A 27,476-nucleotide genomic window follows, 5' to 3' on the forward strand; every position below is an offset into this window, starting at 1 on the left:
TTTAAATTATTTTTTAAAAGAAAATCGGAAAAGTGGTGCATGCATATGTACGCTATGTCTGGCGCAAACCCAACGCCTCTCATCACCCCGAGAACACCATGTTTTTCATCGGCAGGGACTGGGAAACTGGTCCGAAATGAAGGAATGATGGACGGCGCTAAATACAGGGAAATTCTTGAGGGAAACCTGTTTCTGTCTTCCAGAGATTTGAGACTGGGACAGAGGTTCACCTTCCAGCAGGACAATGACCCTAAGCATTTGCTATGATGCCCATAAATAAGATCTGGTGCAACCAATTACCTTCAGAAGTCACATAATTAGTTAAATAAAGTCCACCTGTGTGCAATCTAAGTGTTACATGATCTGTCACATGATCTCAGTATATATACACCTGTTCTGAAAGGCCCCAGATCTGCAACACCACTAAGCAAGGGGCACCACCAAGCAAGCAACACCATGAAGACCAAGGAGCTCTCCAAACAGCTTAGGGACAAAGTTGTGGAGAAGTACAGATCAGGGTTGGGTAATAAAAAAATATCTGAAACTTTGAACATCCCGTGGAGCACCATTAAATCCATTATTAAATTTTTTTAAAGAATATGGCCCCACAACAAACCTGCCAAGAGAGGGCCGCCCACCAAAACTCACGGACCAGGCAAGGAGGGCATTAATCAGAGAGACAACAAAGAGACCAAAGATAACCCTGAAGGAGCTACAAAGCTCCACAGCGGAGATTGGAGAATCTGTCCATAGGACTACTTTAAGAGCCGTACACTCCACAGAGCTGGGCTTAATGGAAGAGTGGACAGAAAAAAGACATTGCTTAATGAACAAAATAAGCAAACACGTTTGGTGTTGTGGGAGAGTCCCCAAACATATGGAAGAAGGTACTCCGGTTAGATGAGTCTAAAATGTAGCTTTTTGGCCATCAAGGAAAATGCTATGTCTGGCGCAAACCCAACGCCTCTCATCACCCCGAGAACACCATCCCCACAGTGAAGCATGGTGGTGGCAGTATCATGCTGTGGGGATGTTTTTCCATCGGCAGGGACTGGGAAACTGGTCCGAAATGAAGGAATGATGGATGGCGCTAAATACAGGGAAATTCTTGAGGGAAACCTGTTTCTGTCTTCCAGAGATTTGAGACTGGGACAGAGGTTCACCTTCCAGCAGGACAATGACCCTAAGCATACTGCTAAAGCAACACTCAAGTGGTTTAAGGGGAAACATTTAAATGTCTTGGAATGGCCTAGTCAAAGCCCAGACCTCAATCCAATTGAGAATCTGTGGTATGACTTAAAGCTGAACCCATCCAACTTGAAGGAGCTGGAGCAGTATTGCCTTGAAGAATGGGCAAAAATCCCAGTGGCTAGATGTGCCAAGCTTATAGAGACATATCCCAAGAGACTTGCAGCTGCAATTGCTGAAAAAGGTGGCTCTACAAGGCATTGACCTTGGAGGGGTGAATAGTTATGCACGCTTAAGTTTTCTATTTTTTTGTCTTATTTCTTGTTTGTTTCACAATTAAAAATAATTTGCATCTTCAAAGTGGTAGGGATGTTGTGTAAATCAAATGATACAAACCCCGCAAAAATCCATTTTAATTCCAGGTTGTAAGGCAACAAAATAGGAAAAATGCCTGAATACTTTCGCAAGCCACTGTAGCCTGCCCTGCATACTAGGCTATAGATGCAGATCATGTTACAGCTTCAAAGGGAGAGATCGTTGGAGGAAGGAGACGGAGACAGTTTGACAGATTAAGGTAGAAAAACTATTGCTAAGAATAATCACTCATTTACACTACTGCTATAGGGTTTACTGGATATAGTTACTTATAAATACAATAACGTTTTCATATTACAACAGTTATGATGGTTATTGATTATTTCTTTACGTTCTTCATCGTCACGGTTATACAATTACCGTACCAGCCCTACTCACTATGTTAAACAAACATCACATTTCGACTTGAGTTTTTGAGCTCATGCACACCCACTCCCTCCCCTTATTCGGCTCCAGGCTGCATCCAGCAGCTGGGTCTGTCAAATCTGCAGCCCTGAAGAACCATCGCCTCGACAACCGCAGCCTCTCGACGCCTCATCACCAAACGGGGCTTTGATCAATAAGAGACAACTCTCTAGCCTCTCTAGGCTGCTTTTGACTAGGGCCCATAGGTAAAGGGACGCATCCTCTAGTATCTCTCCCTCTCTGCCACTTCAGCACTTCCAGACAGCACAACCCCAGTGTGGCGTTTCATAAAAAAACATGAACAAAAGTGTTTATTTATTCAGAGTTATATTTTTCGACCAGCTACTCTACAGGGCAATGGTGATAATTCAGAGCCGAGACTTCAAGAGAGAGAAACGGTTTGCAGCACTCGAACGCTTCTCTCGAGCACAAAGCTTTTCTTCTACGAGGTTAAACTTCAAAGTAGATGGGTAATAATACAGATGAGTTACTGTGAATAGCATCCTGAAGCTCTTCTCCTCTCCAGTCATGGCAGTACAAACTAAAAAGGGTCATTACAGTAGGGAGGGACTGGGACTACGTTAAATTATATGTCCCAAAATGGCACCCTAATCCCTACCTAGTGCATTACTTTTGACCAGAGCACTAATATTCATGGATTTTCACATCAATACATTGCTGAAAGTTTTATGAGGTCCGACTGAACTTTCTACTCTAGAGTACATTTCAGTGACTTGGAAACACAATGACATTTCTTAATTAGTAGGAAAACCTTTTGTCGTCATTGTGATGTCGTCAAATTGACTTTAGAGTAGCTAGCGTTGTGAGGGGAGAGCACCAGATTTTAGCTAGCTAACGTTAGCATTGCTACCATTGTTGCTAACGGCAACGTTGCCATCTGTCCAAAAGTAAATCTGACGACATCGCAACGATGACAAAGTTGTTTCCCACTAATTATTTGCCTACTTTAACAATGTCCTTTTATTTCCAAGACACTGTAGTGTAATTTAGGCAACATTATCATTAACACCTGTTTAGAATGAATGGACAAAACTAAAAAGTTGTTCCTCAGTCCCCGGAGAACGTTCATAACAATGGTGTGACCCAGGGAACAGACTACCATTAGTGTCATAGTGATATAGGCCATTAAACACTATATAACACTCTCTCCTTCCATACAATATGTTGCAATAACCATTTTATTTATGTGTATAATAAAACACTGAAATTACTATTACTTATACCACTGCTTTGTATAGTCCATTCTGATAGGTCACGAGTATACCACTACTTTGTATAGTCCATTCTGATAGGTCACGAGTATACCACTGCTTTGTATAGTCCATTCTGATAGGTCACGAGTATACCACTGCTTTCTATAGTCCATTCTGATAGGTCACGAGTAGAAAAATAGTAACAGTAAATAGAGATAGTAGCATATGTTCAAATCAAACTTTATTTGTCACATGCGCCGAATACAACAAGTGTAGACCTTACCGTGAAACGCTTACTTACAAGCCCTTATTAACCAACAGCGCAGTTCAAGAAGAGTTATGTTGTAATATTGAACACCATTACAGAAATAATACAATCTTATAACACATGCAGAGGAATGCATTTCACTGCAGTGGCTGTTGTTATGTTAGGTAAGATATTTCAGAGAGAACCAAGAACCACCTATAGAATCACAATGAGTATATTTCTATGTAACCACTCACCCTGTGTCTTACAATGGAGATATATGTATAATACTGTATATATTACTACATGGCTGCATCCCAAATTGCATTCTATTCCCTATATAGTGCACTACTTTTGACCAGGGCCTCGTATTCCCTATATATTCCCTAGCATATATCCCCTATATATATAGGGAATAGGGCGCCACTTGGGATGCACACTATATCTCTCTCACCAGATTGGAGGCCCCTCGGACGGTCTCGGGGTTGAGCATGACGATCTCCGTGGTAACGTGGCCCTCCACCGCCTCCGTCATCTGCTCCACGGTGCAGTTGATTGACGGGTCTTTGATCTTGAACCAGTTGTCTGCGTACCAACCAATCAGGAACCAGACGTATTTCTTCCCATAGAGCTTCTCCTTGTACACCTGTAGGATAGAGGGGAGAGAGACAGGAGACAGAAAGAGAACAGAAAGGATTGAATGAATGGGAATGTAAAGAAAGATTTCAGGGGGAGAGAGAGAGAGATGGGGGAGAGAGAGAGAAAGATGGGGGAGAGAGAGAGAGATGGGGAGAGAGAGAGAGAGAGATGAGAGAGAGATGGGGAGAGCGAGAGAGAGAGAGAGAAAGAGAGAGAGAGAGATGGAGGAGAGAGAGAGAATGGAGGAGAGAAAAGGAGCCAGTGAGTGAAAGAAATGGTAAAGGAAGCGATGAGCAGGCAGGTGTGTTAGACAGAAGATATCAGAGTATATGGAGGAGGAGAGAACACAAAGACAGAATATATCAGAGTATATGGAGGAGGAGAGAACACAAAGACAGAAGATATCAGAGTATATGGAGGAGGAGAGAACACAAAGACAGAAGATATCAGAGTATATGGAGGAGGAGAGAACACAAAGACAGAAGATATCAGAGTATATGGAGGAGGAGAGAACACAAAGACAGAAGATATCAGAGTATATGGAGGAGGAGAGAACACAAAGACAGAAGATATCAGAGTATATGGAGGAGGAGAGAACACAAAGACAGAAGATATCAGAGTATATGGAGGAGGAGAGAACACAAAGACAGAAGATATCAGAGTATATGGAGGAGGAGAGAACACAAAGACAGAAGATATCAGTGTGTATGGAACGGAGAGCGATAGAAAGAAAAATCTAGAAACATTGACGCGAGCCGTGAGCAATACAAGCTGGAATAAAACATTTTAAAAAAAGACACAAAAAAGGATTTTGTCATTCAACAAAAATGTTAAGATATCAATCCACAGAGTTGTGAGCAGCAAATGTAGCTTCTGTACCTCGCAGAAAACTTTTCTGGCTTCTGTCTCGTAGAAGAGCCCCACGATGATTCTGGCATCTTGCCGCTGGTGGTTCAGAGAGGGAAGAAAAGAGTCACACAGGAGATGGGAATACACAACACACACACACAGGAAACAGGAAGGAAGCAACAGCAGCTCTAATGGGGAGGGAGTCTCAGATATATAGGTATCGGCCGGTAACTCCAACAATAACCGATATTCACACTTGCTGCCATTTTCATGATGTCATTATTGTCACAATGTATGAAATCAACATTTGAAGCATAGTTATTGGACAATTGCTCTTTTATGAGAATTCAGTGTGTAAAAAATATACTTTTCCCGCTGTAAAATGATATATTTGCATATATTGGATTCGGTACACACACACACACACACACACACACACACACACACACACACACACACACACACACACACACACACACACACACACACACACACACACACACACACACAGGTTCCACAGAGAGGCACACATACACACACCTCCCAATACCCAAACGCAATGCACCACGCAGCACAACTCATCTTCCCCTCTGGTGTGCTACATTCATGTTGTTACCATGGTTCCTACAGCGATGGCGAATTAATCTCACACAACAACCCGAGGCCGGCATGCCAGGAAAGGTTATGTTAAAGTAGGCACCAGCCAGGAAGAAAGCAAGGAAGGAATGATAGGGAGGAGATGATGAGGGAGGAGGGATGGAGAACAGAAAGGTAGAGGAGGGAAGGGGATCAGAAAGGTAGAGGAGGAACAGAAAGGTAAAGGAGGGTAGAGGGGGGAACAGAAAGGTAGAGGAGGGTAGAGGGGGAACAGAAAGGTAGAGGGGGGAACAGAAAGGTAGAGGAGGGTAGAGGGGGGAACAGAAAGGTAGAGGGGGAACAGAAAGGTAGAGGAGGGTAGAGGGGGGAACAGAAAGGTAGAGGGGGAACAGAAATGTAAAGGAGTGGCATGACTTGCCCTTTGGGGGAGGATCATAGGCGCCCCCCCCCTCTCTCTCTCTCCACAGTTGTATGACGGTCATAAATACCTGCAGGGAAACTCTCTCTCCCACTCTCAGAAATGGAAGTTAAATCCCTTTGTTACCACAGAGAGAGACAATGCAGTACGGTAACATCAAAAGGTTGAAAAATGAAACGGTATTTCTGTAATCAAACATTTGGAATGGTCCATGGGTATTTAAAGAACAATCCTGTCGTATTTGTTAATCATTTGTATTGTAACTAAGGACAGTATCTCTGAATGTGTATATTTCCCCATTACCAGACTTACATCTAAATGCTGTGGAACTTATATGATTAAATATGAAACTATTTGTAAGAAGATGTAATGCGATGTTAGCCTTCTAAATGAGATAATTGTTTTTCATATGAAGTCTTAACCAATTCAGTGGCCACATCCACGTGAGCACAGACAGAGCCTCTTTCTCCCCAAGTGGCCTAATGACAAAATGTACATTTGGCCAACGAGACCAACAGCGTGAGCTGAGAGGCCCGTAATGGATAGAACTCTGAAACCAGAAGACGTGAGGACGCAGTCCAAACCTCACGGATGGTTAATAAATCTACAAAACCAAAGACTGCACATTCACAGTCTGCAGCTGTATATGTAAAATTGTCTAGGAAAGTCAACCGAAGACGAGAAGAGAACATTTCCCTATCGAACGACCATTGGTACGCCTGACGTATACATTATAACAGAGCTACAACTACGAAAGACATTGATCGCTGGTGGACAGACCAGAGACTTTCTGTCGATTACTCCCCAGGTGGATCGATTGTTTTCAACGGAGAGACAGCAAAGACAGACACGTAAATATGTCAATTGCAATTCCATGAGCATAGTTATCCACTGTGTGTATGATAGTGAAGTCCTTTGTCTTTTATCCCGCTCTTTCTTACATGCCCACCCTTTTCATTTTGTGTAACAAGCCGTCATATCGGTTTAGTCCACTAGGGTCTCCTCATTGCATTATGTAGTACTCAATGTGTAACATTTCCTGTCTGTGTGTGTTTATGTAATTCTGTGTGATTATTAAGTTAGTAAATAAATAATTAAGCCAATTTGTATATCGCTGAATCATCATTAACCTCTTGGCGTTCCCCTAGGATAGGGGGCGCTACAGCGATTTTTGAAAAAAAATCGTGCCCATTTTAAACGGCCTCCTACTCAAACTCAGAAGCTAGGATATGCATATAATTAATACTTGTGGATAGAAAACACCCTAAAGTTTCTAAAACTGTTTGAATGGTGTCTGTGAGTATAACAGAACTCATATGGCAGTCAAAACCCCGAGACAGATCGAAACAGGAAGTGGAATTCTGAATTGCGAACTCAACTTCATCACGTTGCCTATTAATTACACCGTGAGCTATGGTTCATTGAGCACTTCCTATTGCTTCCACTAGATGTCCCCAGTCTTTACAAAGTGATTTGAGTCTCCTACTGTGAAAACTGACAGAATGACACGCTGTGGAACGTGGTCACACGGAGAAGGCCATCACCATTATGATGCCGGCGCCCCTGGCTACCCTCCCCTTTCGAAACGTTTTGAAACACAATGCAATCGTCCCCCTCGAATCTTATTGGAGCTCTCGTTGAAAAAGGCCCTACAGATTTATGTTATACAACGTTTGACGTGTTTGAACGAACCTAAATAAGAAAAAAATGCATTTTGTTGAAAGAGTAGCCCCGCGCACGTCGGAACTTTTGGTTCAGCCTTCAGAACGCGCTAACAACAACAAGCTAATGGAACATAAAGGATTAACTTTTTCGAACGAAAATACATTTGTTGTGGACCTGGGATTCCTGGAAGTGCCTAAGGATGAAGATAATCAAAGGTAAGGGATTATTGACAATAGTATACAAGACTAGATTTGATATGCGATTGTTCCAAGATGGCTAGCCTATTGCTATTGCTAGCCTATTGTTCTGAGTATCGCATCCCCTTTTATCGCAAAGTGTGATTACCCAGTAAAGTTATTTTTAAATCTGGCATTACAGGTGCTTTCAAGAGATATTCATCTATAAATCTTAGAATGACAATATTACATTTTAAAAATGTTTTTGAATAGTAATTTAGTAAATTGTAGCACTGTTTCACCGGATGCATTTGAGGGAAAATAGTTAGTCAACGTCACGTGCCGATGTAAAATGCTGTTTTTATATATAAATATGAACTTTATCGAACAAAAGAATGCATGCATTGTGTAACATGATGTCCTAGGTGTGTCATCTGATGAAGTTTGTAAAAGGTTAGTGCTGCATTTAGCTGTTTTTTGGTTATTTGTGATGCATGTGGTTGGTCGGAAAATGGCTATGTGGCTACTTTTATGATATACTCCTCTAACATAATCTAATGTTTTGCTTTTGTTGTAAAGCCTTTTTGAAATCGGACAACGTGGTTCGATTCAGGAGAGGTGTATCTATAAAACGATATAATTTGAAAAAAAATTGAATTTTTTTTTTAATTAAATTTTGTTATGCTAATGGCGATAGGATTTTTCGCTGGATGTCCGTCCCGCACGGGGGTTAATCTAGGGTTCACGGAGATATCAAAGCGTTTGCGACATTCAGAATATGACTGATGAGGTAATAATACATTAACCTGTTGGGGTGTAGGGGGCAGTATTTTCACGGCCGGATGAAAAACGTACCCAATTTAAACAGGTTACTACTCTGGCCCAGAAACTAGAATATGCATATTATTAGTACATTTGGATGGAAAACACTCGGAAGGTTCTAAAACTGTTTGAATGGTGTCTGTGAGTATAACAGAACTCATATGGCAGGCAAAAACCTGAGAAAAATCCAAGCAGGAAGTGGAAAGTCTGAGAATTGTAGTTCTTCTTTTGATTCTCTATCGAAACTACAGTGTCTGTGGGGTGACGTTGCACTTCCTAAGGCTTCCATTGGCTGTCAACAGCCTTCAGAAAGCAGTTTGAGCATTCTCCTGTCACTGGGCAGATAATAGGAGCTCAGTTACTGAGTGGACTGCCTGGAGACAAAGGGAATGGATATGCTCGGTCCCGCGAGCGCGCCGTTCCTTCTTTTTCTCCTTGAATGAATATGCTATTATCCGGTTGCAATATTATCGCAATTTTACGTAAAAAATACCATAAAGATTGATTTTAAACAGCGTTTGACATGCTTCTAAGTACGGTAATGGAAAATTTTGACTTTTCGTCTCTGGTTATGCCTTTGGATAGTGACCTGAATGCACGAACAAAACGGAGGTATTTGGACATAAATATGGATTATTTAAAAAAACAAAAACATTTCTTGTGGAAGTAGCAGTCCTGAGAGTGCATTCTGACGAAGATCAGCAAAGGTAAGAGAATATTTATAATACTAATTCTGAGTTTAGGTTGCCCCGAACTTGGCAGGTGTCTGTATAGCTCGCTGTGATGGCGAGCTATGTACTCAGAATATTGAAAAATGTGCTTTCTCCGTAAAGCTATTTTAAAATCTGACACAGCGATAATTCTTTAAATAATTGTTATATATTTTGTCAACGTACATGATGAGTATTTTTGTAAATTGATGTGCACATTTACCGGATGTTTTGGTGGGAATACATTTTCTGAACATCACGCGGCAATGTAAAATGCTGTTTTTGGATATAAATATAAACTTTATCGAACAAAACATACATGTATTGTGTAACATAATGTCCTAGGAGTGTCATCTGATGAAGATCGTCAAAGGTTAGTGCTTCATTTAGCTGTGTTTTGGGTTTTATTGACACATGTCCTTGCTTGGAAAATGGCTGTGTGATTATTTTTGTCTATGTACTCTCCTAACATAATCTAATGTTTTGCTTTCGCTGTAAAGCCTTTTTGAAATCAGACAATGTGGTTACATGAAGGAGAAGTGTATCTTTAAAATGGTGTAAAATAGTTGTATGTTTGAGAAAGTTGAATTATGACATTTTGTTGTTTTGAATTTGCCGCCCTGATATTTCACGCTAGCGTCCCACGTAGCCCATAGAAGTTAATAAGTGACTGTAATCGATAAGATATGAAAATATCTGAAGAGAGTTAAATTCAGAAAATAGTAACTCTTTGAATATGTTCCCGTTGAGCCACGACTTCCTAGTTAATTCATGTTTACATGATTAGTTTAATCACGTAATCATTACACATAGAGAATTGATTTGATAATATAACAGTCTTCACTTTAATGATAGTCAAGACACGACAGGAGGTAGAGGGGGGAAGGGGAACAGAAAGGTAGAGGAGGGAAGGGAAGGGGAACAGAAAGGTAGAGGAGGGTAGAGGGGGAACAGAAAGGTAGAGGAGGGTAGAGGGGGAACAGAAAGGTAGAGGAGGGTAGAGGGGGAACAGAAAGGTAGAGGAGAGAAGGGGAACAGAAAGGTAGAGGAGGGAAGGGGAACAGAAAGGTAGAGGAGAGAAGGGGAACAGAAAGGTAGAGGAGAGAAGGGGAACAGAAAGGTAGAGGAGAGAAGGGGAACAGAAAGGTAGAGGAGGGTAGAGGAGGGAAGGGGAACAGAAAGGTAGAGGGGGGTAGAGGGGGAACAGAAAGGTAGAGGAGGGAAGGGGAACAGAAAGGTAGAGGAGGGTAGAGGAGGGAAGGGGAACAGAAAGGTAGAGGAGGGAAGGGGAACAGAAAGGTAGAGGGGGTAGAGGAGGAACAGAAAGGTAGAGAGGGTAGAGGGGGAACAGAAAGGTAGAGGGGGAACAGAAAGGTAGAGGGGGGTAGAGGGGGAACAGAAAGGTAGAGGGGTAGAGGGGGAACAGAAAGGTAGAGGGGGTAGAGGGGGAACATAAAGGTAGAGGGGGTAGAGGGGGAACAGAAAGGTAGAGGAGGGTAGAGGAGGGAAGGGGAACAGAAAGGTAGAGGGGGTAGAGGGGGAACAGAAAGGTAGAGGGGGTAGAGGGGGAACAGAAAGGTAGAGGGGTTAGAGGGGGAACAGAAAGGTAGAGGGGGGTAGAGGGGGAACAGAAAGGTAGAGGGGGTAGAGGGGGAACAGAAAGGTAGAGGGGGTAGAGGGGGAACAGAAAGGTAGAGGGGGTAGAGGGGGAACAGAAAGGTAGAGGGGGTAGAGGGGGAACAGAAAGGTAGAGGGGGGTAGAGCGGGGTCAACCCTATGCTCCAATTAACTTGATTCTCTTCAAAATAAACGACAGGATTTCCAGTAACGCTCGCCCTGTGGTTCTGCGGTAGTGGTGGCAGAGGTGATTATGTCTGATTCGCTACGCCAGCCGGGGCCCTTGCTGCTCCTCTGTACTAATGGTGTGTGTGTGTGTGTGTGTGTGTGTGTGTGTGTGTGTGTGTGTGTGTGTGTGTGTGTGTGTGTGTGTGTGTGTGTGTGTGTGTGTGTGTGTGTGTGTGTGTGTGTGTGTGTGTGTGTTAGTCTCTCTGGGGTTTGTTCACCAAGCTCAGATGTGATTGATCTCATGTGCTCAATCACCTGGCAGTTGCCATGGCAGCAGGGGGGATAAACCAGGAAGAGAGGGAAGAAGGGAGGGAGGTAAGAGAGAGAGAGGGAGAGGGAGGGAGGGGGGGAGGGAGGTGGGAAGTAAAGGAGGCACCTTGAGGTTCTTGACAGCTGGGGCGGGGTCGGTGAGGAAGCTTTGGCGAACACTGATCTCTATCTCAGCCTCCTTGGTCCTCGCCTCTAGATCATCCAGCGTCTGAAGGAGAGATAAAAACATAAAAACACCCATCACTCACTTCATTCAGATGCTTGGTTTAGTATTTTCAGTACAACATGTCTTGACATAACAGACAGAAACACAGACCAGAGCTGGCTCCAGGCATAAGCGACATAAGCAGAACTCATTTGGGTTCTGAAGATAATGTTGAGAGTTATAATAGTAGGTGCAAGTTCAAAATCTTGTTTTGCATAAGCAATTTTTTCTCTTGTTACGTCAGTCACTGAATTAGCCATGTCAGCTAACACTTGCTTTATTGTTAAATTAGTCTAGCCAGCTATCTAAACCTGGAGCATCATGTCCGGATACCAGCGGGTCACGCAGGGCACGTGCACAGGGGCCCCGACATCCAGGGGGCCCCAATTTGATTTTGTTAGTTACTCTCACTCAGATATAATTAAAATAGATTAAGTAATGGCAAAATGTGTAGAATTGCATGAAATCAACAGGTTGGTTGTCAGTCCCAAACCCCCTATAACTCTGAGTACGGGCATACCATTTTGATTCTCAGTTACATTGTTTTACAATTTTGCGGCAAAAATATAAATTGCGTGAGCAATAATAGGATCAAAGCGTAGTTTACATTAAGGGATATATCAGTGGAGACCACCTCTTACAGGACAATAGGAAACACCATATTACATTGTTTAAGGGACATATCAGTGGAGACCACCTCTTCCAGGGCAATAGGAGACACCATATTACATTGTTTAAGGGCTATATCAGTGGAGACCACCTCTTCCAGGTCAATAGGAGACATATTACATTGTTTAAGGGCTATATCAGTGGAGACCACCTCTTCCAGGTCAATAGGAGACACCATATTACATTGTTTAAGGGACATATCAGTGGGGACCACCTCTTCCAGGTCAATAGGAGACACCATATTACATTGTTTAAGGGACATATCAGTGGAGACCACCTCTTCCAGGGCAATAGGAGACACCATATTACATTGTTTAAGGGATATGTCAGTGGAGACCACCTCTTCCAGGGCAATAGGAGACACCATATTACATTAAGGGCTATATCAGTGGAGACCACCTCTTCCAGGGCAATAGGAGACACCATATTACATTGTTTAAGGGCTATATCAGTGGAGACCACCTCTTCCAGGTCAATAGGAGACTCCATATTACATTGTTTAAGGGCTATATCAGTGGAGACCACCTCTTCCAGGTCAATAGGAGACTCCATATTACATTGTTTAAGGGATATCAGTGGAGACCACCTCTTCCAGGGCAATAGGAGAGACCATATTTCTCTCTATACTCAACCAGGGGGAGGAATAATCATGTCTAAACCAATTCAGGATGGGGTGAAATGCTAGAGCCTGGAAATACAACTTCAAGTTTGGTACAGATAGTCCTCCTACGTATTTCTCTCTTTGTAAGTTTGTTAATTTGATCCGAGATCGCTTACCTTGAAACTGGACTGTGAATTTTGTCCCAATAGCCAGAAGGGGGAGACATCGGAAGCATTGAACTACAGAAAATCATCCGTGGCAATATATTCATTTCGACAATTAGATATTCTGCCGCTTAAAGCAGCTGGGATGTAAGTCCACCTACTGAGGTTGGTTTTAATTGATTTGAGTGTTCTGTTAAAGTTCTGGCAATGTTTTTATCTAAGGAAGGCAATAGATCTACTCCCAAATATTTAAAATAGGAAACGATTGTGATTCCATAAGTAGAGATGGAGTCCTCCATCGGGTTCCATAAATAGAGATGGAGTCCTCCATCGGGTTCCATAAGTAAAGATGGAGTCCTCCATCGGGTTCCATAAGTAGAGATGGAGTCCTCCATCGGGTTCCATAACTAGAGATGGAGTCCTCCATCAGGTTCCATAAATAGAAATGGAGTCCTCCATCAGGTTCCATAAATAGAGATGGAGTCCTCCATCAGGTTCCATAAGTAGAGATGGAGTCCTCCATCAGGTTCCATAAGTAGAAATGGAGTCCTCCATCAGGTTCCATAAATAGAGATGGAGTCCTCCATCAGGTTCCATAAGTAGAGATGGAGTCCTCCATCGGGTTCCATAAGTAGAGATGGAGTCCTCCATCGGGTTCCATAAGTAGAGATGGAGTCCTCCATCAGGTTCCATAAGTAGAGATGGAGTCCTCCATCAGGTTCCATAAGTAGAGATGGAGTCCTCCATCAGGTTCCATAAGTAGAGATGGAGTCCTCCATCGGGTTCCATAAGTAGAGATGGAGTCCTCCATCAGGTTCCATAAGTAGAGATGGAGTCCTCCATCAGGTTCCATAAGTAGAGATGGAGTCCTCCATCGGGTTCCATAAGTAGAGATGGAGTCCTCCATCGGGTCCCATAAATAGAGATGGAGTCCTCCATCGGGTTCCATAAATAGAGATGGAGTCCTCCATCGGGTTCCATAAGTAGAGATGGAGTCCTCCATCGACGTCTTGAGAGTCAGAAGGGCTGATTTGGTTAGATACATTTTATAACTCGAGATAAAGCTGAATTTATCTATGATCTTCAGTGAGTTTGGGGACAAATTGGGATTCATTGTATAGATATAGTAAAATATCGTGCTCATATAATAACATGAAGTGATCAGTAGATTTCAGGGAAATTGGTGTTATTTCCTTCGATTGACAAATTGCCTGGGCCAGGGGTTCCATGGATAATAAAAATAGCAAAGGAGACATCGAATCACCTTGTCTGTGGCTTCTAGTGATTCTGAACAGAGCAGAACAGATACTGCCTGTTAAAACTATGTCTGAGGGATTGGCATGTAGTAATTTAATCATAATGAAATTTGGAGTTGAGAGAGAACTTGGATAAATACAATGGGGGAATTACACTTGACGTGGACTGACGATTTTCGAAAAATAGGCACGGTGCGCTTTTGGTTTATATCCCTCCAAAAACAGAAATAAATCATTCTAAATAACAAACTGTCCTTATTTACCACAGTGTGAAAGAGTGATAGAAAGTTTGTTTCTGAAACACGGAGTCCATCTTTGTGTAAGGTTCGGTATTTATTTTCTTAGTCAACCTTGTGTTCTGTTTCTTTGTGTTCTTGAACGTAGCCCTGTCTTTCATTTTTGTTCATTGATTTCACCTGTGTTAGTTACTCACCTGGTCTCATCAGCTCCTTATTTAGTTCAGTTCATTCTGTTTGTGCCTTTGTAGCTCGTTTGTGAGAACCAGTTATAGCCTGTAGTCCTAGTTTTGATTCACCTGCCTGTTTGCCTACCTGTGAATGACCATTCCCTGCCTGTGACCACGATTCCTGGCTTCTGCTAAGGTGAAATAAACACCTGGTGCATTCTTCGCGTGAATCTACACCTTTTTCTCCCTGAGTATTCATTACCCTTTGATGATGTGAAGAAAAAATGTAATGAAAGAGTCCCGCGAGGATTTGTCAGCATAAAACTGAGTGACTCACTCATTCATGGCTTTGGATAAAAATAAACAAGTACCAACATTCTTTCTGATAGTCTTTAAAAAAAAAAAATATTGATTGTTTATACTGACAAGTGGTTGCCATGGTGACTCATTCAATAACAATTGGTACAGTTGAAGTAGGAAGTTTACATACACTTAGGTTGGAGTCATTAAAACTTGTTTTTCAACCACTCCACGCATTTCTTGTTAACAAACTATAGTTTTGGCAAGTCGGTTAGGACATCTACTTTGTGCATGACAAGTAATTTTTCCAACAATTTTTTACAGACAGATCATTTCACTTATTATTCACTGTTTCACAATTCCAGGGGGTCAGAAGTTTACATAAACTAAGTTGACTGTGCCTTTAAACAGCTTGGACAATTCCAGAAAATTATGTCATGGTTTAAGAAGCTTCTGATAAGGCTAATTGACATCATTTGAGTCAGTTGGAGGTGTACCTGTGGATGTATTTCAAGGCCTACCTTCAAACTCAGTGCCTCTGTGCTTGACATCATGGGAAAATCCAAATAAATGTACCCAAGACCTCAGAAAAAAATTGTAGACATCCACAAGTCGGGTTCATCCTTGGGAGAAATTTCCAAACACCTGAAGGTACCACGTTCATCTGTACAAACAATAGTACGCAAGTATAAACACCATGGGACCACGCAGCCGTCATACCGCTCAGGAAGGAGACGCGTTCTGTCTCCTAGAGATGAACATACTTTGAGGCGAAAAGTGCAAATCAATCCCAGAACAACAGCAAAGGACCTTGTGAAGATGCTGGAGGAAACAGGTACAAAATAATATATATCCACAGTAAAACGAGTCCTATATCGACATAACCTGAAAGGCCGCTCAGCAAAGAAGAAGCCACTGCTCCAAATCCGCCATAAAAAAGCCAGACTACGGTTTGCAACTGCACATGGGGACAAAGATCGTACTTTTTGGAGAAATGTCCTCTGGTCTGATGAAACAAAAATAGAACTGTTTGGCAATAATGACCATCGTTATGTTTGGAGGAAAAAAGGGGGAGGCTTGCAAGCCAAAGAACACCATCCCAACCGTGAAGCACGGGGGTGGCACCATCATGTTGTGGGGGTGCTTTGCTGCAGGAGGGACTGGTGCACTTCACAAAATAGATGGCATCATGAGACAGGAAAATTATGTTGATATATTGAAGCAACATCTCAAGACGTCAGTCAGGAAGTTAAAGCTTGGTTGCAAATGGGTCTTCCAAATGGACAATGACCCCAAGCATACTTCCAAAGTTGTGGCAAAATGGCTTAAGGACAAGAAAGTCAAGGTATTGGAGTGGCCATCACAAAGCCCTGACCTCAATCCTATAGAAAATTTGTGGGCAGAACTGAAAAAGCATGTGCGAGCAAGGAGGCCTACAAACCTGACTCAGTTACACCAGCTCTGTCAGGAGGAATGGGCCAGAATTCACCCAACTTACTGTGGGAAGCTTGTGGAAGGCTCCCCAAAATGTTTGACCCACGTTAAACAATTTAAAGGCAATGCTACCAAATACTACTTGAGTATATGTAAACTTCTGACCCACTGGGAATGTGATGAAAGAAATAAAAGCTGAAATAAATCATTCTCTTTACTATTATTCGGACATTTCACATTCTTAAAATAAAGTGGTGATACTAACTGACCTAAGACAGGACATTTTTACTGGGATTAAATATCAGGAATTGTGAAAAACTGAGTTTAAATGTATTTGGCTAAGGTGTATGTAAACATCCAACTTCAACTGTATGACACGGCTCTTGGAACTCATTAAGAGGCGGCTTCTAAATGAAAATACTCGCAGATCAATAAAGTGTCCCTGGAGATCTAATTATATTTAGAGGATTGGAGGATTCTAAATTAATATCTAAAGGGCATTTTTCATTAGGGAAAATCTGATCTGTGATATTGATTTATAAATGCAAAACCTTACAGAGAATATCTAAGCAGCTTTTTTGTACTCATTTATTTTATCTCCAGCGCCCGCATCACTCTCCGCCTCATGGCCTCAAACTGCACCATTTTGTTTCTCTCCGTCGCCCACACGCAAATTAAACATTTTGAATTATAAAGCGTTTATTAAAGGCTGACATTGGTTGATTTTAATCCTTCTGACAGCCAAAATTCTAACTCCACACATAACTTTTGGAAGGCATGGTTTATTATAACCTACTGCAGGCCTAAAACCTATGGGTTTAACCTTCTGAATTAATAATTACATTGAAGATAGAAGCTGCCTCTTAATGAGTTCCGAGAGCCGATCTGTTATCCAACGATTATTATTATAATAATTATTATTATTATTATTATTAACCCTGCATTATATTTATATAAAAGCTGCTTAGATATTCTCTGTAAGGTTCTCTGTAGCATTTCTAAGTCAATATCACAGACCAGATTTTCCATAACGAAAAATGCCCCGTCGATATTCATTTAGAATCCTTGAATCCTCTAAATTGAATTAGATCAACAGGAACATTTTATTGATCTGCGAGTGTTTTCATTTAGAAGCCGTCTCTTAATGAGTTCCGAGAGCCGTGTCATACCAATTATTAATGGATTATTCACCACTTGTTAGTATAAAACAGAAAATGATGTGGGTTTTAATTTATTTTTCGAATTCAATAATATATTTCTACCACTGTAGATGCTGGAGGCGTTTTTGTTTTTCACAAGTGTAGCAGTCTGTGAATTCTGCAAACAACGTTTTCATGAATTGGCTATTAGCAGGACAATAGACTCTTCATACCTTTACAAAAGAATAGTCTAATAGCTTGTCTAGGTAAGATGTGAAGAAAATCCCCCCAATTTGCAATGTATTAAGTACTCTAAAGTTTTAAATTTCTAACTCCAAACCTAATGCAACTGCAAAATGTTGGATTAAGCATATACTGTAGAGTATTTGTTCATCAACACCTTTATGCTTTCGTTAATAAAATAATGATAAAAATATTATTTCAAACTGCAGATGTTTATTTCAACTTTCAGCTGGACAATAGGGAATATCACTGAATGACAGAGCGTGGGGACTGGTCTTGATAAATCAATCAGATTTTTGTTTTTTCATGGAATAGAAAAAACAAATAAATTATTAAACTACAGACAGAGAAACATTATCTGAGGGCAGAGATAGGGGTGGCAACTGATGCATTGGTCCAGAGCCAGGTGGTATTGGCGGAGGGTCACTCGTCATTTGCGGAGAGTCAGGCGGAGAATGACCCGTTGAAGAGGGCGAGGAACGAGATGGAGTCACAATCCATGCCAGGCACACCTGTGAGCTCTGGAAACAACGCGTCCTTGATGGGCTAGAAGCCATCCACCCTTGATGGGCTATCAGCAGGACAATAGACTCTTGCCAAGTTTAGGGACTTTAAATGTACAGTTGTAATGGATGTTTGCAAGGCATTTTTATTGACCACAACCTCTTGTTGAGAAAATATGTGTTATGGCTTTTCAACCTCTGCCATATTGTGGATTCTGCTCTAATTACGTTGGTAACCAGTGTATAATAGCAATAAGGCACCTCCGTGGTTTGTGGTATATGGCCAATATACCACAGCTAAGGGCTGTATCCAGGCTATCTATCTAATATAACTTAGAGGGTTTTCTTTAATGGAAGCTTCTCTAATGTCAAACATGTAACGTGTGGTGTACCGCAGGGCAGCTCTCTAGGCCCTCTACTCTTTTCTATTTTTACCAATGACCTGCCACTGGCATTAAACAAAGCATGTGTGTCCATGTATGCTGATGATTCAACCATATACTCATTAGCAACCATAGCTAATGAAGTCACTGAAACCCTGAACAAAGAGTTGCAGTTTGTTTTGGAATGGGTGGCCAGCAATAAACTGATCCTGAAAATCTCTAAAACGAAGAGCATTGTATTTGGTACAAATCATTCCCTAAGTTCTAGACCCCAGCTGAATCTGGTAATGAATGGTGTGGCTGTTGAACAAGTTGAGGAGACTAAATTACTTGGTCTCACCTTAGAATGTAAACTGTCATGGTCAAAACATATAGATTCAATGGTTGTAAAGTTGGGGAGAGGTCTGTCCGTAATAAAGAGATGCTCTGCTTTTTTGACACCGCACTCCACAAAGTCCTGCAGGCTCTAGTTTTATCTCATCTTGATTATTGTTCAGACATATGGTCAAGTGCTGCAAAGAAGGACCTAGTTAAGCTGCAGCTGGCCCAGAACAGAGAGACACATCTTGCTCTTCATTGTAATCAGAGGGCTAATATTAATACTATGCAAGCCAGTTTGTCTTGGCTAAGAGTTGAGGAAAGACTGACTGCGTCACTTCTTGTTTTTATAAGAAACATGAATGTTTTATATAAATTCCAAATTGTTTGCATAGTCATAGTGACACACACACACTTACCCCAAGTCCAGAACAAATTCAAGGAAACATACAGTATTATACATAGCCATGAGTGCATGGAACACCCTTCCATCTTATATAGCGCAAGTAACCACCTGGAAAACCTGATTTTCAAAAAACAGATAAAGCAACACCTCACGGCACAACGCCTCTTCCCCATGTGACCTACTTGTTGTGTGTATGTACTGACATGTACGTGTAACTGATATATGCATACACACACATACACTACATGTTAAATGTATGAACATTTTAAAGTCTTTTGTCTGTAATGTTTTTTTTGTTATGTGTCAGACCCCAGTAAGACTAGCTGTCGCCATTGGCGTCGGCTAATGGGAATCCTAATAAATCAAATACAAATACAAATCCTTAAAGGAGCAAGTGTGATTCTTGGAGCATTGCTCTATCAATATGAAATGCTAGAATATCAAGACAGCTGGGACATTTGAATGGACAATTTAACCCTTTCCAATTCCAAGGGAGAATAGCTAGCGTTGCCATTGTTTTTCCAGAAAGGAATGTTATATTAATGATACAATTGTTATCTTTAATGTTGATAAAGCCCATGGATGTGTAACAAAAAACAGGACCCGCAGATAAACGTACCCTTTGGTTGCTGCCCACCCAGACAACTCTCCCTGTAAACGATACCCCCCTTTCCTGTCTCCTTCTTCTATCAGTCTTGATGAGTTAGGGTGGGTATCTATCAGACTTGATGAGTTAGGGTGGGTATCTATCAGACTTGATGAGTTAGGGTGGGTATCTATCAGTCTTGATGAGTTAGGGTGGGTATCTATCAGTCTTGATGAGTTAGGGTGGGTATCTATCAGTCTTGATGAGTTAGGGTGGGTATCTATCAGTCTTGATGAGTTAGGGTGGGTATCTATCAGTCTTGATGAGTTAGGGTGGGTATCTATCAGACTTGATTAGTTAGGGTGGGTATCTATCAGTCTTGATGAGTTAGGGTGGGTATCTATCAGACTTGATGAGTTAGGGTGGGTATCTATCAGACTTGATGAGTTAGGTTGGGTATCTATCAGACTTGATGAGTTAGGGTGGGTATCTATCAGTCTTGATGAGTTGGGGTGGGTATCTATCAGTCTTGATGAGTTAGGGTGGGTATCTATCAGACTTGATGAGTTAGGGTGGGTATCTATCAGACTTGATGAGTTAGGGTGGGTATCTATCAGTCTTGATGAGTTAGGGTGGGTATCTATCAGTCTTGATGAGTTAGGGTGGGTATCTATCAGTCTTGATGAGTTAGGGTGGGTATCTATCAGACTTGATGAGTTAGGGTGGGTATCTATCAGACTTGATGAGTTGGGGTGGGTATCTATCAGACTTGATGAGTTAGGGTGGGTATCTATCAGACTTGATGAGTTGGGGTGGGTATCTATCAGTCTTGATGAGTTAGGGTGGGTATCTATCAGACTTGATGAGTTAGGGTGGGTATATATCAGACTTGATGAGTTAGGGTGGGTATCTATCAGACTTGATGAGTTAGGGTGGGTATCTATCAGACTTGATGAGTTAGGGTGGGTATCTATCAGTCTTGATGAGTTAGGGTGGGTATCTATCAGACTTGATGAGTTAGGGTGGGTATCTATCAGACTTGATGAGTTAGGTTGGGTATCTATCAGTCTTGATGAGTTAGGGTGGGTATCTATCAGACTTGATGAGTTAGGGTGGGTATATATCAGACTTGATGAGTTAGGGTGGGTATCTATCAGTCTTGATGAGTTAGGGTGGGTATCTATCAGACTTGATGAGTTAGGGTGGGTATCTATCAGACTTGATGAGTTGGGGTGGGTATCTATCAGTCTTGATGAGTTAGGGTGGGTATCTATCAGACTTGATGAGTTAGGGTGGGTATCTATCAGACTTGATGAGTTAGGGTGGGTATCTATCAGTCTTGATGAGTTAGGGTGGGTATCTATCAGTCTTGATGAGTTAGGGTGGGTATCTATCAGACTTGATGAGTTAGGGTGGGTATCTATCAGACTTGATGAGTTAGGGTGGGTATCTATCAGTCTTGATGAGTTAGGGTGGGTATCTATCAGACTTGATGAGTTAGGGTGGGTATCTATCAGACTTGATGAGTTAGGGTGGGTATCTATCAGACTTGATGAGTTAGGGTGGGTATCTATCAGTCTTGATGAGTTAGGGTGGGTATCTATCAGTCTTGATGAGTTAGGGTGGGTATCTATCAGACTTGATGAGTTAGGGTGGGTATCTATCAGACTTGATGAGTTAGGGTGGGTATCTATCAGTCTTGATGAGTTAGGGTGGGTATCTATCAGACTTGATGAGTTAGGGTGGGTATCTATCAGTCTTGATGAGTTAGGGTGGGTATATATCAGTCTTGATGAGTTAGGGTGGGTATCTATCAGACTTGATGAGTTAGGTTGGGTATCTATCAGTCTTGATGAGTTAGGGTGGGTATCTATCAGACTTGATGAGTTAGGGTGGGTATATATCAGTCTTGATGAGTTAGGGTGGGTATCTATCAGTCTTGATGAGTTAGGGTGGGTATCTATCAGACTTGATGAGTTAGGGTGGGTATCTATCAGACTTGATGAGTTAGGTTGGGTATCTATCAGACTTGATGAGTTAGGGTGGGTATCTATCAGACTTGATGAGTTAGGTTGGGTATCTATCAGTCTTGATGAGTTAGGGTGGGTATCTATCAGACTTGATGAGTTAGGGTGGGTATATATCAGACTTGATGAGTTAGGGTGGGTATCTATCAGACTTGATGAGTTAGGTTGGGTATCTATCAGTCTTGATGAGTTAGGGTGGGTATCTATCAGACTTGATGAGTTAGGGTGGGTATATATCAGACTTGATGAGTTAGGGTGGGTATCTATCAGACTTGATGAGTTAGGGTGGGTATCTATCAGTCTTGATGAGTTAGGGTGGGTATCTATCAGTCTTGATGAGTTAGGGTGGGTATTTATCAGACTTGATGAGTTAGGGTGGGTATCTATCAGACTTGATGAGTTAGGGTGGGTATCTATCAGACTTGATGAGTTAGGGTGGGTATCTATCAGACTTGATGAGTTGGGGTGGGTATCTATCAGTCTTGATGAGTTAGGGTGGGTATCTATCAGACTTGATGAGTTAGGGTGGGTATCTATCAGACTTGATGAGTTAGGGTGGGTATCTATCAGTCTTGATGAGTTAGGGTGGGTATCTATCAGTCTTGATGAGTTAGGGTGGGTATCTATCAGACTTGATGAGTTAGGGTGGGTATCTATCAGACTTGATGAGTTAGGGTGGGTATCTATCAGTCTTGATGAGTTAGGGTGGGTATCTATCAGACTTGATGAGTTAGGGTGGGTATCTATCAGACTTGATGAGTTAGGGTGGGTATCTATCAGACTTGATGAGTTAGGGTGGGTATCTATCAGTCTTGATGAGTTAGGGTGGGTATCTATCAGTCTTGATGAGTTAGGGTGGGTATCTATCAGACTTGATGAGTTAGGGTGGGTATCTATCAGACTTGATGAGTTAGGGTGGGTATCTATCAGTCTTGATGAGTTAGGGTGGGTATCTATCAGTCTTGGTGAGTTAGGGTGGGTATCTATCAGTCTTGATGAGTTAGGGTGGGTATCTATCAGACTTGATGAGTTAGGGTGGGTATCTATCAGACTTGATGAGTTAGGGTGGGTATCTATCAGTCTTGATGAGTTAGGGTGGGTATCTATCAGTCTTGATGAGTTAGGGTGGGTATCTATCAGTCTTGATGAGTTAGGGTGGGTATCTATCAGACTTGATGAGTTAGGGTGGGTATCTATCAGACTTGATGAGTTAGGGTGGGTATCTATCAGACTTGATGAGTTAGGGTGGGTATCTATCAGACTTGATGAGTTAGGGTGGGTATCTATCAGACTTGATGATTTAGGGTGGGTATCTATCAGTCTTGATGAGTTAGGGTGGGTATCTATCAGTCTTGATGAGTTAGGGTGGGTATCTATCAGTCTTGATGAGTTAGGGTGGGTATCTATCAGACTTGATGAGTTAGGGTGGGTATCTATCAGACTTGATGAGTTAGGGTGGGTAACATATATGCCTAAACAGTCAAATGGATACTTTAGCAGCTGTAGGCATTTAAGTGCTCTATGCACAAAAAAAATAAGCAAGTATGTGCATGAAATGCACTCTATAATGAAGCAATAAGGCCCGAGGAGGTGTGATACATGGACAATATACCACGGCTAAGGGCTGTTCTTAAGCACGACGCAACGCAGAGTGCCTGGATAAAGCCCTTAGCCGTGGCATATTGGCCATATACCACAAACCCCTGAGGTGCCTTATTGCTATTATACACTGGTAACCAACGTAATTAGAGCAGTAAAAATAAATGTTTTGTCATACCCATGGTATACGGTCTTATATACCACGGCTGTCAGCCAATCAGGGCTCCCATGGGCTCGACCACACAGTTTATAATCTAGATCATAACCATCATTAATCATGGCCTGTTGGCCAAGTCCTCCCTGGGAGATACATTCAATAGCCTGCCCTAAACGAAGGGAGACAGCAATAAACAAAATAAAAAAAATTATATTGAGTCGTAGCCCAAATGAGACTGGCTATCTCTCCTTAGCTGTAGCAAACAAACAAAAAATAGTAGGTGGAATAGCTTCCAATTTATATTGCCATATTTTCCCATGTAGGAATTCAATGCTCTGTAGCCCCACCAGGAAGCAGCCTCAGTCCGTGTGACATTATTCGTTAATTAGTGTGGTATCATTACTGTTAATATCTTGGACCATAGGCAGTATAATAATAACAAAGTCCAATACTCAGCAATAATAGTAATAATGTCCTTGTAACCACTTCGGGGGGGGGGGGGGGGGGGGTCCTCCTCATTGGCTTATGCTGAGGGCAGCATTATAGCCATAGGCTAGGCTGTGTGACTTTGCATGGATAGCATATCTGAATATTGTGCCAGTCATAATGAGGCTCCATCTGTCGACTCGTCTGGGCTTGATGTGATTATGGAAAATGTCTTGAGCTTTATTGGGAGCATTGTGCTCTGAAAGATCAAGATGAGTTTTGCCGGGTGGATGAAACCCATCTCAGATTTAGCTGGCGTAGCTGGGATCTCTGTTGTCCTCTGTTTTAGCAGTTTGTCATTCAGATCTGGGTAGATGCTGACCCTCTTCTCCGCATAGGTCAGAGCCCCCGATCCCACTGCAAGGCGAACAATTTGCCATTTCACTTCAAACGAGAGCCATTCCCGGAGAAGACCCGTGCAGTGTGCAATGTTAATCAGCGGCATGGGACCAAGCTTCTCCTGCCCGAACAGCTCATAGAAAAGATTGCTCATGAAAAAAGTTGGGTTGCTCATGAAAGATTGCTCATGAAAAAAAGTTGGTTTGCCCGCCTCCACGGCAGTTTCAAGTCCTTTTGACCTGCACATTGAATTTACAGGAATGATTTTCAAGTGATTCTGTTTTCTCTTTTAGGAGATATTGATTGCCCTTTTCTAACTTAGCTCGCGCTGGTTCCAGGACATGGAGTCGCACCTCTATCCCATTGGCTGTCGGTGGAACTCGTTCTGTCGTCGGGAGTTGAGAGCCGTCATGTTACCACAGGTGAACTGTGGAGGGACATATTATTCTATCCGCTGGAGTGAAATAGACCTGCTCGTTTTTTTTTTCTTATCATACAATGAATGTCCCACACCTTAATATGGTGTTTACTATTGATCATTTATTTAAATAACTCTGTTAATTAATAGTTATTTTGCAAAAGAAACCCTTCCTCTCTGTTCTCCTCTGTGTCTGTCTCCCCTCTACATTCAGATTATCACTGTCTATAAAACAGTAAAATACAAAAAAAATAATAATAATTTTTAAAGATGCCTGTCACTCACCGAGGTGAAAACTTCCGTAGTCTGCTGAATGGTGGCGATCTTAGTCCATTTCCACTTCTGAAAGAGCTGAACCCTGGTGGGGTTGTGGAGGGTGGCAGACGGGTGGGTACGGAAGAACGTTGGGAAGCGCTGACGGTTGGAGAGAGCTGGAGAACTGGAACCATAGGATAACTGAGGACAGGAGAGAAGAGATGAGGAGAGGAGATAGAAAAGTGTTAGGGTGTCCTCATTATGAAAACATTTGACAGAAAAGTAAGAAGGATAAAGAGACAGAAAAGACAGAAGAGACAGAGGAAGAAGAACAAACCAAAGAATAAGACAAAACAAGAAAACAAGAAAGGGTAGTTAACATAATGAAGCAAAACGATGTTTGGTTCAATATCACACAGCCATAGCCCAGTAAATTAGGTCCTGCTAGAACATCTCTCAGCCATAGCCCAGTAAATTAGGTCCTGCTAGAATATCTCTCAGCAATATCCCAGTAAATTAGGTCCAGCTAGGATATCCCTCAGCCATATCCCAGTAAATTAGGTTCAGGTATAATATCCCTCAGCCACATCCCAGTAAATTAGGTCCTGATGGAATATTAAACATTTTCATTGATCAACTGCAATGTGAGCTGGTAAGTTAAAATGGCACCGATTTCCTATATAGTGCACTACTTTTGACCAGAGCCCTATGGGCCCTATTCCTTATGAGCCCTATTCCCTATAGGCCCTGGTAAAAAAGTAATGCACTATATAGGGTATAGGGTGCAATTTGGGACGCAAACATACATCGAACGGTGACACAGCCACTGCAGAGGAATATGGGTCAAAAATCTGATGTGTGAACCGACGGAGACAGTTCTTTATGACACCAAAATAGCACTGCATGAAAAATGAAGGAATATGGCCGTATACCCTACCATCATCTAGTCTACAAACCTTTACTGTGAGAGTACACTTTAAATGTGGACAGTGACACAAATACTGTGCAATAATAGCTACCAAATATCAGCCTGCTATTCCTGTATCCCTCCATAAAGGTGTCTAGATGCAGTCTAGACATACAGTAATAGGTAAAAGCTTTTTTCAAGTCAGGACAGTTGTCATAACATGTAATTTGGGAAACTTCAAGATCATTCAGGGGCGCAATACTAGCTGTCAAATGTGAGAGGCAAATGGTATGGGCCCTGGTCAAAGGTAGTACACTACGGTACCATTAGAAACCCCAACCACTGAGACGGCAGAGCAAAGTTATTATTCCCTCTGACCTCCTTGACACTTCTTATTTGGCATTCAGGTCTTGTTGTTCAGAGGCCTTGGAGCACTTCCCTTACCTCTAGGCTGACAAAACAGTCCACTCTCCTCTCCTTCCTTGACAGCTAAGTGGATCTGAGGTGTCTGCTTCCCTGTCTCCCTCTATCTCCCCCCTCTCACGCTCTCTCTCTACCAATCCCCCACCCCTCCCTCCCTCTCTACCACTTTTCCTGTGCCTAGTTCAGAGGCCTTGGACCGCTTCTCTCCCTCAGCCAAGTGGATCTGAGGTGTCTGCTTCCCTGTCTCCCTCTATCTCCCCCCTCTCACGCTCTCTCTCTACCAATCCCCCACCCCTCCCTCTCTCTCTACCACTTTTCCTGTGCCTAGTTCAGAGGCCTTGGACCGCTTCTATCCCTCAGCCAAGTGAATCTGAGGTGTCTGCTTCACTGTCTCCCTCTCCCCCATCTCTCCGTCCGTCCGTCCCTCCCTCCCTCCCTCAGCCAAGTGGATCTGAGGTGTCTGCTTCACTGTCTCCCTCTCCCCCATCTCTCCGTCCGTCCGTCCCTCCCTCCCTTCCTCAGCCAAGTGGATCTGAGGTGTCTGCTTCACTGTCTCCCTCTCCCCCATCTCTCCGTCCGTCCGTCCCTCCCTCCCTCCCTCAGCCAAGTGGATCTGAGGTGTCTGCTTCACTGTCTCCCTCTCCCCCATCTCTCCGTCCGTCCGTCCCTCCCTCCCTCCCTCAGCCAAGTGGATCTGAGGTGTCTGCTTCACTGTCTCCCTCTCCCCCATCTCTCCGTCCGTCCGTCCGTCCCTTCCTCAGCCAAGTGGATCTGAGGTGTCTGCTTCACTGTCTCCCTCTCCCCCATCTCTCCGTCCGTCCGTCCCTCCCTC

The 27,476-nt window shown here is 42.5% G+C and overlaps 1 protein-coding gene across 1 annotated transcript in view; it reads right to left on the reverse strand.

Annotated features, from left to right (window-relative positions):
* LOC115175312 (gamma-aminobutyric acid type B receptor subunit 1) overlaps positions 1-27,476 on the reverse strand; it is a gene marked incomplete in the record, with an annotated part of 211,185 nt that overhangs the window by 57,602 nt on the left and 126,107 nt on the right. Inside the window, 4 exon segments of the mRNA XM_029734486.1 lie at positions 3,884-4,075; positions 4,948-5,013; positions 11,527-11,628; positions 25,345-25,515. Of these exon segments, the coding sequence (XP_029590346.1) occupies positions 3,884-4,075; positions 4,948-5,013; positions 11,527-11,628; positions 25,345-25,515 (531 nt within the window).

This window comes from Salmo trutta, chromosome 36 (genome assembly GCF_901001165.1).
Source record: "Salmo trutta chromosome 36, fSalTru1.1, whole genome shotgun sequence".
Taxonomy (NCBI): Eukaryota; Metazoa; Chordata; class Actinopteri; order Salmoniformes; family Salmonidae; genus Salmo; species Salmo trutta.